Below are 13,182 nucleotides of genomic sequence, written 5' to 3' on the forward strand. Positions count from 1 at the left end.
GTTTGTTCGCCGTCGACAAGAAAAAAATAACAATCCGATGTGGTACTAAATTTTTGCATATCCGTCTGCTACAAAAGGAAAAATATTTGTCCATAATTCCATACGTGGGCCGCGTGCACTATGGCCCAGCTAAGCTAGCCCACCTATTTTCCTACCTACACAGATGGGAAACCCCTATTTGCCACACCATGCGGCAAATAGCTGGAGCTTCACACGGGCGCCCAAGACTGGGCCGGCCTATTTTTATTTTTTCTGTGGTTTTTTCTATTTTTCTCTGTTCCTTTCTCTTTTTCTTTCTTATTTCTTTTTTCTTCGAATTTTATTTTCTTTTTCCCTTTTTGTAAACTTAATATTTTAAAAATAATTAAGAATTTCTAATTTTGTTCAATTTTTCAAAAAATATTAATAATTCCAAAATTTTGTTCCCATTTCAAAAAATATTCGAAACATTAATTTTTTATGTGTTTCAGATTTTCCCAAAATTCTATTGCCATTTTCAAAAAATATTTATATTTTCCAAAAAAAGAGAATTTAGAAAAATGCTTTAGTTCTTTCCAAATTCGAAAAATATATTTTCTTTTAGTGTAATATTATTTTTTTGTATTTTTCTAAAATATCCGGGATTTAAAAAATTGTTCATGTTTCTAAAAAATCAGAAATTCATAGTTATTATTATTATTTTGAAAAGTTCAAAAATAATCAATAAAAAGGAAAAAATGTTTCGTACACTGTAGTACGTTCTTATATTCGCGATGGCCATGGATTAGCTGGACGTGTTTGTTCGAATGGCTATCAGCATGTGGTCGGGTCTTTGAGTGTGTAAGTTTGATTCTTCAACGTGCTTTTTTTTTTTGAATTTTTACTCGTGGCTTACAAACACAAGCTGTTTAGGTGCCTGCCAGTAGGCTGGCCGAGATAAACCCTGATAAAGAAGGGACATTTATGCCTGGTTATGCTAATGAAACAGGATTTATGCGCTACAGTTAGTAATCCATCCGATTACGCCGTTGTATGAGAGAGTGGTTGAAGTAACCATGCCCCGAAGTTCGCCAGGCAGCCACCAAATGGGAAGGCAACCACAACCTCGAGACGGAGGTGGACCCGGAGAAAAAAAGGCACGAGTTGGATGGTAGATGCCATGCTGACCAACCCAACAATTATCAGGATCTCAGAGGACAAACATAACCCGGGAGAAGACTGCAACTCCTCGCCGTAGAGACCTTTTTTGATGGACACATCAATTATATCTCCTGTTGCTTCTCACAAAAACAATTATCTCCCGTTGCAACGCAGGGACATATGTGCTAGTTATATACTAAAAACACAATCTGAAGAAAATAGAGGGATTTGCTAGAAAAACCCATGTTAATCAGAAAAATACGGGCCTACAATCTAGAGGAACTTTAAAATTTGTGACCGTTCAATCTACCTAACATAACATGGTGGACCCAAACCTTTTAGCATATGTACTTATCACTTTATGGGCCGGTGGTGGGCCTTTTTATTTATTTATGGAGGAATTCAGAAGGTGGAGAGCTAGCAGATCCATAGAAAAGGGTCCAGAGTGAATATGAAAAGTAACGTGCAATCGTGCATATGTACGAACAAATTTTTGTGAGAAGTGCATGTGCAGGAACATGGTGGTGTTAGATTAAATAAAGCAATGGCAAAGAGTCGGTGTTTGATTTGTTTCTCAGAATAAGATGTATGGCGCCTTTTATTTCACCTATTTATATATCAAGATGCATACCAATTAGATAATTTTGATGAGGTCGCATGAAGAAAGAGAGGGTTGAGTACCATATCATGATACCAAATTATAATAAACACTGTACTAGTATGTGTCTTGCATGGCAATAAATAAGGTCATATAAGATATTGAATTATGATATTATGCGTTATGGAGATAGTATCATATGCATGATACTAACTTATGATACTACTCACTATGGACAGCCTCATAGAACTCTTTTCTTCTGAGAAGGATTACCTCGTCTAAATAAAATAGAAGTCCAAGTTAATCTAGAGATGGTGATCTCAAAGTAACTACCTCCACTTGCATCAACTTTGATATCATGAGGCCAGAATAGTGAATGGTAGTATAGAAAGCAAAAGTGCTATTGTGAGCTCGAGCTCACAGGCACCCTTGGCTATGGTACAGACGAAAAAAATATTTAGAAAGTTCAAAAAAATCTGAATTTTTTTGGCAACATACATTGATATCTTTTCCACATGCGTGCAAAATTTCATGACAAAATGACATTCATGCAGGTCTCGGCAAAAAAAAACAAAATCAATGCTCCAAAATGCTTAAAAAAACAGTTTTTTTGGAGCATGATTTTGTTTTTTTTTTTGCCGAGCCCTCCAAAAATGTCATTTCATCATGAAAATTGGCACGCATGTAGAAAAAACATGAAAGTTTCTTGACAAAAAAATTCAGATTTTTTGAATTTTTTTACTATTTTTTCGGATTTTACTGTTCATCCAGGATCACTGGTGCTCGGGATCACATGCTCCATGTCCGCATTATATAAGCATTTACAAACTTGAATATTTTACATTGGGGCAGGACCGTCTAAACACTTCCAGTCCTGTCTTCTGGGATGGTTACCAATGATACCATTCAATATTTTCACAAGCACAATGGCGTATGTACGAGCACCGGCACCACCACTACCACACTCGATTTTTACTTGGCCGCATGAAAAAAGCTGAACATTTCAGGAAGGTGGCACGAGTATCCATTTCCCTCGGCATCCTGCAGAAGCCCTGTCTTCTGGTAGTATTCGATGCTATCCAGGAGTGTCTCCTCCAATTTCCTTGGCTTCCATCCCAGATTTCTCAATTTTTCCGATGAGGTCGGTGTGATGGGAGAGTTATGTTCCACATCAGTCTTGCTGCAAAAAACAAAGAGTTGTTCAAACCATGGAAACAAAGCACGGCCGTTCAGGAAACAAAATGCGCGATTTGCTGCATACAAGGAACACATGGTAAGAGACCCACCACTTTACGTAATTGTACTTAGGGTGCGCCTTCCTTAACAATTCCACCATGGCTTTTGTGGTAATGTAATTTGGTGCACTGATATATCTTCCAGATGATTCTGGTTTCTCGTATACAAGAAGCAAAGCATCTGCTACATCACGGACATCGACTATCTCCCACATCACGTCGTTCATCGCATTAGGACCTCCTGTAATGAAATTGACAAGATTTCAGTAGGCAAAAAACGGGATAAGTAGTTCTTCAAAGACACACCATAAGATTTTTCATTTTTCCCCTTAAAAGTTCTAGTGGATGAGCCACTGCATAATATGACATGTTTGTCAGATATAAGTGATATTACTACAAATAAACAGGAAATGGAAAAGAACAGGAAATGATGAGGGGACCTTTTATAACATAGAGAAGAAGTTCGCTGGTGGTATTGACAACAGGTTGTAGTTGTGGACCAAAAACAATACAAGGGCATACTGTTACGATGTCTAGCCCATTCTTTTCTGCATATTCCCAGGATGTCTCTTCAGCAACAGTTTTTGCAAGAAAGTACCAAAGCTGCCAGCCAAAATTGTAAAGAGTTGAACTTAGCCCTGGGACTAGAGAAGAAAACTGAAATACGACAGGGATATTACACAACAAATATATACAACTTTGACACAACCACCGAATGACCATTGTTGACGCCAGAACGAGCCGCCGACACACTGTTTTCACCGCTCCCATACCGAAGTTGGCTCACTTTGTCGAGGACAGCCGAAAGTCTTTGTGCATATGACTAAGGACCAGCCCCCCCGAAGGCGCGGTCATCGTTGTCATTGAACCATTGGATCCATCTACACAACCTAACAGAAAACTCGTCGTCGAGTACACACAACAAGAAATCCTAACCTCCCCGCCCAAGAAACTGGCAGGAATCTACGCCAGAGTTCAGTCTAATATGTTCTGACGGACGAATTTGAGGAGGATCCGAGCTAGAAAGACAGACTCAAAGAAGAAGCATCACCCCTACAAGGAATAAAACCCTAACCTATCTACTAGTCGGAGCCGAGGCACTAGAATTCTACTCCCCACCACCGGCCGCTAGAGCGGTAGGCAGAGAGGAGGCGAACCCACGGCCTCGCCAGCGGGGATCGAGGGAAGAAAAAGTTTTGAGTTCTACTATGGGTGATCGAATATGCTCCTAATTACTATCACTAAGTGCCTTCAGAGTTTAGATTGAAAGTTTAGACTGTGTGTGCGACATGGAAGGTTTGTCTGTGTTTCCTTCTCCTATATAATAGGCTTCTTAGTTCTTACATCACAATGCACGTTGCAACCGACGTTTTTTCTAAACTTCAAAGATACTAACCTCATTTTCCATGCACACCTTTTTGTCGGACCAGCAACTCTCATCTTTGGGTTTATCCTGAGGCCAGGTCGGGTTGAAATGAACAGAAGCAGTGGATGACACCACCACAACTTTCTCAACCTTCATAGTTGAACAAACTTCTAGAATATTCGAGGTGCCCTTGACAGCAGGCACAATTACTTCCAACTGCACGGTTAAAATTGGCACAAGATTAGAATCATACCATTAATTTTTTTACAATTCCAGCAACGCTTGTAATTGTCTCAACATCAGTAAGTCACTTTCTTCTAGGAGTATCTATCTCTGTCAATTATCAATTATATACTAAGAACACAATACGAAGGAAAATAGAGAGATTTGCTAGAAAATCCCATGTTAATCAGAAAATACCGGCCCCCAATGTAGAGGAGTTTCCAAAATTATAAAACTGTGGCATATGTATGAGCGTCTGGGTCAGTGGTGGACCTTTTATTTATTTAGTTATCGAGGGGTCCTTTAAGTGGAGAGCAAGCAGATTTAGAGTGCTCATTGTTTTAACGAAAAGAAAAAAGATCCAGAGTGCTCATGAAAAGCAACATGCATATGTACGAACTTTTCTTCTTTTGCAAGAAGGGCATGTGTAGGAACATGGTGGAGTAGGATTAAATAAAGCAATGACGAAGAGACGGCGTGTTTGATTTGTTTCTCAAAATAAGATGTATGGCACCTTTTATTTCACCTATTTATACAGCAAGATGGTATTTTTCTTACTGTGGTATAAACATCAGGCATGTTATTGTCCTGAAATGATTATTATTTTTTGCAAATGTTTTGGCTAGAATGGAAGATGACGGGACAACATCTATGCAAACACTTGTGAATATACTTAAGTAAATACATGGTTTTCTTTTGCGAAAGTATGAAAATAACCAAATTGCACGGAAATATTACTATAGACTTCCTTTGATATTTTTTGGTACAAACGAGTTCTGAATAGTATGATATTTTGTATCCAAAATATGACCATATGCTTTCACTTTGTACAGACACTGAGAAAGGACGTGTTTATGTTTTCACACCAAAATATACAAATATACAACCATGATTAACGTTATAAGATGTTTTTACTCACTCCACTATAAATAATTGAAGTTCTAATAAGATTGTGCTAGCTCAAAAAAATTATGTTTGACCAAGTCTATAGAAAAATCTGGTAAGATCTACGATATCAAATATGTGTAGCTTTATAATATATTTTACAGTGAATCTAATGAAGCACAGAAGTGGATATATTTTTAAATAGACTTGGTCAAATATAATGAAGTTTCACTACGAACAAACTTCAATTACAGGGTTCAAGTCAGGGGGGTAAATTAAACCAGACATAAGCCGACGAGACATAAGTAGATATCGATCAATGGTAAATTTATATCAGTTTTGCTAAAGCATATCTAGATGTGACATAAGTATTGCACATCTAAGTCCTATGTCATTGATCTTACGTTGAGATTCGTGTGGATATTTTTCTTTTTTTCCCCTTTTTATGCTTGATTCACTTATTTAGATGTGCAATAACTAGAGCACATCTAGATGTGCCCTAGACACGCCCTAGTCGACGACAACGAAAACAATAGAAAAACCAATATTCTGTTGAACAATTTCCTGATGGCTGATGCTACTACTACCGTTATGAGACTCCATGGATCCACGAAGAAATCGTGGGAATTATGCAAATTTGGGAACTAGTAACAGTTCGACGCACACGGTGAATCGACAGATGTGTACTTGCCTCGGGATCGACGAGCTTATCCAGGGGCACAGGGGATGCGACATGGAAGACGCCCTCGCACCCCTCGACGGCGGCGGCCAGCGCGGTGCGGTCGAGTACGTCGGCCTTGAACAGGCGCAGGTTCTCCGCCGCCCCGTCCAGCTGCATCAGATGGGCGTTCTTCGGATCACCTGAAACAGCACCCCGCCATTACCAACTTGGCCGGAGGATCATAGCAAATACAGTACCAAGGCGAGACATACATGGGTCGCGGAGGGTGGCGTGGACGGCGTAGCCCCGGGAGAGGAGCAGCTTGACGAGCCACGAGGCGATGAACCCGCCGCCGCCGGTCACGCACACGGGTCGCGGCGGTGCCATCCTCCTCCACCTCCTCCCCCTCTACCTGAGTCAACACCCACGGGACAGGGATGGTTTGCTACTTTGCAGGAATGCTGCTGCCTCTTCGGCCTCGTCGGCTCTTTCTATGTCTGCGTCTCAGCCTGGTGGCTTGAGACTTTCTCCACCCACTTGCCGGTAGAGTCCACGGCGCAAATCGGCAGCAAAAGATTACGCCGAGTAAACAAGGACTCCTCCAGACAGGGTGTCGAGACGAGAAAGGAGTTTTTTTTTTTTTTTTTTTTTTTTTTTTTTTTTTTTTTTTTTTTAAGAATCGACAAAGGAGCAGTTGGTGCATAAACTCGGAAGTCGGAACCCATCGCGCCGCGACCTTTTCGTCGCCGGCGGGATGGCGCCAAATGCCTCAAGTGCGTTTCTGGTTGTTACTAGCGATCTAGCCATGCACCTGCGCACGTCCTCGTACATGTACTTTTCTTTTCTTTTTTTTTGCGGGTACCTACATGTACTTTTCGAATCCTCGTAATCTACATGTAATTTTATTTTGCGAGGTACAACGCACATACACTTGTTTCTACGCACATCGTATCCCTATGAAACATCGTAATTTACATTTTTTTTTTGGGATACTGAGTAGGCATGGCATAGCTGTCTTCGTATTCGACAATGTCACCTCCCATTGAACGAGAATTGCCGGAAAGATAAAAATAAATTTAAAAAAAATACAAGCATCGGTGTCAAATTTAGGACTTGATTTATACTCCCTCCGTCCGGAAATACTTGTCATCAAAATGGATAAAAGGGGATGTATCTAGACGTATTTTAGTTCTGAGACATCTTTTTTGTCCATTTTAATGACAAGTATTTTCGGACAGAGAGAGTATTTGTTAGGTTCAAAATAGCGGATAGTGTGCTTATAATGTTTTTTTAATCTAAAATGACCAATATGACCTATGTTTTTTAGATGAAAGGCGCATGGGGCTACACATCGATTGGGTGATAATCGGGTCGGATCCGCCGCCTCACAGCCGTTGGATGGCGTGCCGGACAGCGATCCGGTCTCTTCCAACGTCACCTGTTCAGGTGTGCCCTAGTTGTTTGCAACATGACATTTGTTGCACTAGGGCGTTTGCAACATGAACCATGTTGCGGCCGCCTCCAGCTTGGATAACGTTGCAAACACCCCTTTTGATCACCGGTTGCAATATGGACCATGTTTTTGGTTACCCGTTGCAACATGGACCATGTGAAGGTCACCACTAGACCTTCGGACGACAACATCACCCATCACAACTCATTATCCTCGTTGGTGGCATTTGTAGCACGGCGGTGCCTCCCGTCACTGATGTACAACAGTGTCGCCGTGGGTTCCCCTGGGGGTGGGGTGTGGGGGGGGGGGGGGGGGGGGTTGGTTGGTTGCAATGTGTGGCTGCGTCACGACCTGTCACCTGATTGCGATACTTGGTTGTGCTTGGGAGACATGTGTTCGTGCTGGCCTGCTGCTACGACTAACAAGAACGAAGAAAATGCTTGCATGTGATATCCATGAGGTGGCGAATAGGGGGTGGGGACGAAAGGGGATGAGTCGCCTCGCTTCAGGATGGATTGAGTGTCTGTCGAAGAGATAAAGATGGACAGATCGAGCGGTGTGTGTGCCTATATGATGACACATGGTGCATGCTTGAGGCGATGAGCGTCGCGCATTTTCAGCCAGCTGAGTACAAGCTCTTTCCAACTAATAAATCGCAAAAGACAACAAGGTTCAAAGCAATATACGGAAGTTAAACATAGACATATTACCGATCAAGCTCAACAAGGAGCAACAATTTAGAAATAAACACAGGAACATTCTATTGGGGAACATAGTAGAAAACCAAAAAAAATACCATACTAAAGAACACACTCATGAACACTATGATGATCAATCTAACCATCACAACATAGCAGAGATGAAGATGTGCAGATTCCCACAGCTAGGTTATAAGGTCGGGAGAACTTTCCCCGGTTGAGAATCGAACGTATAATCCTGCAGTATACATGTGTACCGTATGAGCGGTTCGGCAGCACTTCGTCGTCCAGGACAAAGGGAAATCGGAGAACTAGAGGTGGAGAAGTCTTGCCGAGTGAGAGAGAGGTGGCACAGAGAGGGGGGCGGGGCGCAACCTTGCAAACTTGTGTGTTTGGGAGGCTGCTCCTCCCATCTATTTATAGGTGGAAAGGCGGTGGGGCTTGGAGGAGGGGCGGCCCCTAGGGCTGTTGGGAAACATTGCATGAAAAACAAAAAAAATTCTACGCACGCGCAATGATTTATCCATGGAGATGCATAGCAACGAGGGGGAGAGTGTGTCTACGTACCCTCGTAGACCGTAAGCAGAAGCGTTTGACAACGCGGTTGATGTAGTCGAACTTCTTCTAGCTCTGACCGATCAAGTACGGAACGTACGGCACCTCCGAGTTCTGCACACGTTTAGCTCAGTGACGCCCCTCACCTTCTTGATCCAGCAAGTTGTCGAGGTAGTAGATGAGTTCCGTCAGCACGGCGGCGTGGTGACGGTGACGGTGAAGTGATCTGCGCAGGGCTTCGCCTAACCACTACGAAGATATGACCGTGGGAGTAAACGGTGGAGGGGGGGGCGCCGCGCACGGCTAGGCCATTGTCTGGTCTGTGCTAGCCACCCCCCACATATACATAGGTGGGGGAGAGGGGAGGCAGCCAAGGAGGCACCCAAGTAGGCCAAATCCTAGTTGGGGCCTTCCTATGGCCGGCGCCCCCCCCTTTCCTTATCTGCCGGAGGGGGAAGGAAAGAGAGGGGGAGAGGGAAGGAAGGGGGAATCCTATTCCCTCTTTTTCCTTCCCTTCCCTCTTTCCTTCTCCTTCTTGGCCAGCCCATATGGGGGGCGCACCAGCCCCTTGTGGCTGGTGTGTTTCCCCTCTTGGCCCATAAGGCCCATATCTTTTGCCAGGTGTGACGCCCCCGATTCAATCGTACACTAATCATACACGCAAACGTGTACGATCAAGATCAGGGACTCACGGGAAGATATCACAACACAACTCTAAAAACATAAATAAGTCATACAAGCAACATAATACAAGCCAGGGGCCTTGAGGGCTCGAATACAAGTGCCCGATCATAGACGAGTCAGCGGAAGCAACAATATCTGAGTACAGACATAAGTTAAACAAGTTGCCATAAGATGGCTAGCACAAACTGAGATACAGATCGAAAGAGGCGCATGCCTCCTGCCTGGGGTCCTCCTAAACTACTCCTGTTCGTCGTCAGCGGCCTGCACAAAGTAGTAGGCACCCGGGGTGTAGTAGGAGTCATCGTCGACGGTGGCGTCAGGCTCCTGGGCTCCAGTATCTGGTTGCGACAACCAGGTAGAATGGAAAGGGGAAAGAGGGAGAAAAGCAACCGTGAGTACTCATCCAAAGTACTCGCAAGCAAGGATCTACACTACATATGCATGGGTATCTGTGTAAAGGGGCAATATCGGTGGACTGAACTGCAGAATGCCAGAATAAGAGGAGGATAGCTAGTCCTGTCGAAGACTACGCTTCTGGCAGCCTCCATTTTGCAGCATGTAGGAGAGAGTAGATGGTAAGTTCACCAAGTATCATCGCATAACGTAATTCTACCCGGCGATCCTCCCCTCGTCGCCCTGTGTGAGAGCGATCACCGGGTTATATCTGGCACTTGGAAGGGTTTATTTTATTAAGTATCCGGTTCTAGTTGTCATAAGGTCAAGGTACAACTCCAAGTCGTCCTGTTACCGAAGATCACGGCTACTCGAATAGATAAACTTCCCTGCAGGGGTGCACCACATAACCCAACAAGCTCGATCCCATTTGGCCGGACACACTTTCCTGGGTCATGCCCGGCCTCGGAAGATCAACACGTCGCAGCCCTACCTAGGCACAACAGAGAGGTCAGCACCCGGTCTAAATCCTATGGCGCAGGGGTCTGGGCCCATCGCCCATTGCACACCTGCACGTTGCGAACGCGGCCGGAAGCAGACCTAGCCTAGCAGGCGTTCCAGTCCAATCCGGCGCGCGCCGCTCAGTCGCTGACGTCACGAAGGCTTCGGCTGATACCACGACGTCGAGTGCCCATAACTGTTCCCGCGTAGTTGGTTAGTGCGTATAGGCCAGTGGCCAGACTCAGATCAAATACTAAGATCTCGTTAAGCGTGTTAATTGAAGTATCCGCGAACGCTGACCAGGGCCAGGCCCACCTCTCGCCTAGGTGGTCTCAACCTGTCCTGTCGCTCCGCCACAAAGTAACAGTCGGGGGCCGTCGGGAACCCAGGCCCACCTCTACCGGGATGGAGCCACCTGCCCCTTCAGCCCCCATCTCCGAACAGTAGCATAAGTAATGTATAACAGTATAAAGTATATAGCATATGCCCGTGATCACCTCCCGAAGTGATCACGGCCCAGTAGTATAGCATGGGAGACGGACAAGAGGGTAGGGCCACTGATGGAATACTAGCATCCTATACTAAGCATTTAGGATTGCAGGTAAGGGTAACAACTGTAGCAACAATGACAGGCTATGCAGCAGAATAGGATTAACCGAAAGCAGTAACATGCTACACTACTCTAATGCAAGCAGTAGAGAGGAGAATAGGCGATATCTGGTGATCAAGGGGGGGGGGCTTGCCTAGAAGCTCTGTTGCACAAGAAGAAGGGTCGTCGGTGATGTAGTCGTACTCAAACGCATCAACGCCGGTCTCGGGGTCTACCGGAGAAGAAGAGGGGGGAAGAAACAGTAAATACGGAGCAAACAAAGCATCACAAAATATAACAAGGCAATACGCGGTTCGAAGGTGATCTAACGTAGGGATAGGTGATACCGGCGAAGGGGAAAAACATCCGAGAAAGTATCCCCGGTGTTTCGCGTTTTCGGACAGATGAACCAGAGGGGGAAAGTTGCGTGTTTGCTATGCTGGTGATGTTTGGCGGACAAATGGACCGCGTATTCGGATCCATCTCGTCGTTCTGAGCAACTTTCATGTACAAAGTTTTTCCATCCGAACTACGGTTTATTTTATATTAGTTTTAAAAGATTTAAATCATTTTAGGATTTATTTAATTATTTTAATTCAAAATTATCCAGAATAGTGTTTGCTGACATCAGCATGACGTCAACAGTCAACAGGGGTGTTGACTGGTCAAAATGACATGTGGGTCCCGTTTGTCATTAACTAGACTAACTAATCATGATTAATTAGTTTAATTAGTTGTTTAGTTTAATTAATCAAAATTAATTAAGTTAATTAATTAATTATTTTTATTTATTTCCAATTCTTTTTTTATAAAATGTTCTGGGGCCGTGGGGCCCCCGTGTCATAGGCCCTGTGGGCCTTAACGGGCACGGGCGGTGGTTAACGGGGCGGCGCTGGAGGCGGGCGCACGGGCGCGTGCCCGAGGCCACTAGGGGAGGCGGGCTCCGGTGAGCCGTGGGAGCAGCGGCGGATGGGGCTGGCGCGGCCGGGCAGAAGCAGGCGCGGCCCGGCGGTGCGCCGGTGGCCAGGGCTAGCAAGCCGCGCGGCGGCCAGGCGAGCGGATGGCGCGGCCGGTAGGAGCGAAGGGCGCGCGGGCGCACGGGGGTTGCGGGCAGCGACGAGAGCGGCAGCGGGCGCAGGACGGCGCGGCGTGGTAGGGCGACGGCGGCGCGAGGCTGCAGCAGCAGCCGTGCAGCGGCGGCAGGAAGGGGAGGCCAGGGGCGCGACGCGGGCGCGGCGGAACTGCGGGCGAGTAGCGCAGCGGCAGAGGAGGCGAGCAGACGCGGGCGGCAGGGGCGCGTCAGGAGCAGGCGAACGACACGGGCGGCGGCTACGCGGGGGACTGCGGGCGCGCGAGCTCGCACGCAGCCATGGGCACGAGGCAACCATCGGCGCGGGCCGCGCGGGCGGGGCGCCATGAGCGCGAGCGCGGGGCAGAGGAGAAAGGGGGAGGGAGGTGCGGTCCTCATGGCGGTTTGTAGGGTTCGGGGCAACGGTGCTCGGGGAGGAGACGGAGACGACGGCGACGCGGTGACGAGGTGCAGGTCGGCGAGGTGGTTCCGGCGAGTTCCGGTGATGGCGCGCGGTGCGGCGACGCGGTCACCAGGACGGGGGGCGAGCGCTCCCAATCCAGATCGGGTCGTGGGGTGGGGAGAGGAGCGAGTGGGGGAGTGGTGTGTGTGTGGGGGGGGGGTTAGGGTTTCGGGTGAGAGGGGGATATGGGGAGTGGCCGGCCTGGTGGCCCGGTTGGGTTGCAGGCTTGCTGGGCCGGAGCCCGAGGGTTCTTTTCCTCTTTTTTTTGTTAGTTATTTTTCTGTTTTGTTTCTTTTATTTATTTATTTTTCTTTTACTGTTTTACTTTTAGTTTTCTTTTATTTTAGTTTTATAAAAATTATCACTAGCACCTAAATTAATACTTTTAAATATACTACTGCCACATTAATTCTCAACCCAAATTAAAATAGTTTAATATTTTATAAAATTTAAAAGGCATTTATTTTAATATTTAAACCTTTATTTTAATTATTTTGAACACTTAAACATTTTATTAAATTTAGGTTTCTCCACCATTATTACCCATGATTTATTTAACACCCTTACAACATTTTAGTTTTGACTTTTGAAAACTTTAAATGTTTGACTTGATTTTGAATTTGAATTGGTTTTGAACTAACGCGAGATTAGCAACAGTAACTAAGGTGACACGGCATGACTAACAGGGAAT

The 13,182-nt window shown here is 45.4% G+C and overlaps 1 protein-coding gene and 1 pseudogene across 1 annotated transcript; both read right to left on the bottom strand.

The window, feature by feature from the left end:
• LOC123120681 (cinnamoyl-CoA reductase 1-like) overlaps window positions 1–760 on the bottom strand; it is a 40,845-nt pseudogene extending 40,085 nt beyond the window's left edge.
• A 1,758-nt stretch (window positions 761–2,518) lies between these two features.
• LOC123125022 (phenylacetaldehyde reductase) lies at window positions 2,519–6,644 on the bottom strand. Its single transcript, XM_044545564.1, has 6 exons — window positions 6,359–6,644; window positions 6,117–6,286; window positions 4,349–4,534; window positions 3,393–3,555; window positions 3,004–3,193; window positions 2,519–2,897 (listed from the first exon to the last, which is right to left on the bottom strand). The coding sequence occupies exons 1-6, from the start codon at window positions 6,471–6,473 to the stop codon at window positions 2,690–2,692; spliced, it is 1,032 nt and encodes a 343-aa protein (XP_044401499.1). The 5' UTR covers window positions 6,474–6,644; the 3' UTR covers window positions 2,519–2,689.
• Window positions 6,645–13,182: the final 6,538 nt, after the last annotated feature.

This window comes from Triticum aestivum, chromosome 5D (genome assembly GCF_018294505.1).
Source record: "Triticum aestivum cultivar Chinese Spring chromosome 5D, IWGSC CS RefSeq v2.1, whole genome shotgun sequence".
In the NCBI taxonomy this organism is placed as follows: domain Eukaryota; kingdom Viridiplantae; phylum Streptophyta; class Magnoliopsida; order Poales; family Poaceae; genus Triticum; species Triticum aestivum.

What these genes read in the sequence shown, in the direction of transcription:
- LOC123125022 (XM_044545564.1), bottom strand. Translation starts at nt 6,473, where the DNA reads ATGGCACCGCCGCGACCCGTGTGCGTGACCGGCGGCGGCGGGTTCATC. An exon ending in AGGTGTGCATGGAAAATGAG is followed by an intron (nt 3,556 to 4,348) that starts GTTAGTATCTTT and finishes TTTGGCTGGCAG; the next exon opens with CTTTGGTACTTTCTTGCAAA. An exon ending in AAGTACAATTACGTAAAGTG is followed by an intron (nt 2,898 to 3,003) that starts GTGGGTCTCTTA and finishes TGTTTTTTGCAG; the next exon opens with CAAGACTGATGTGGAACATA.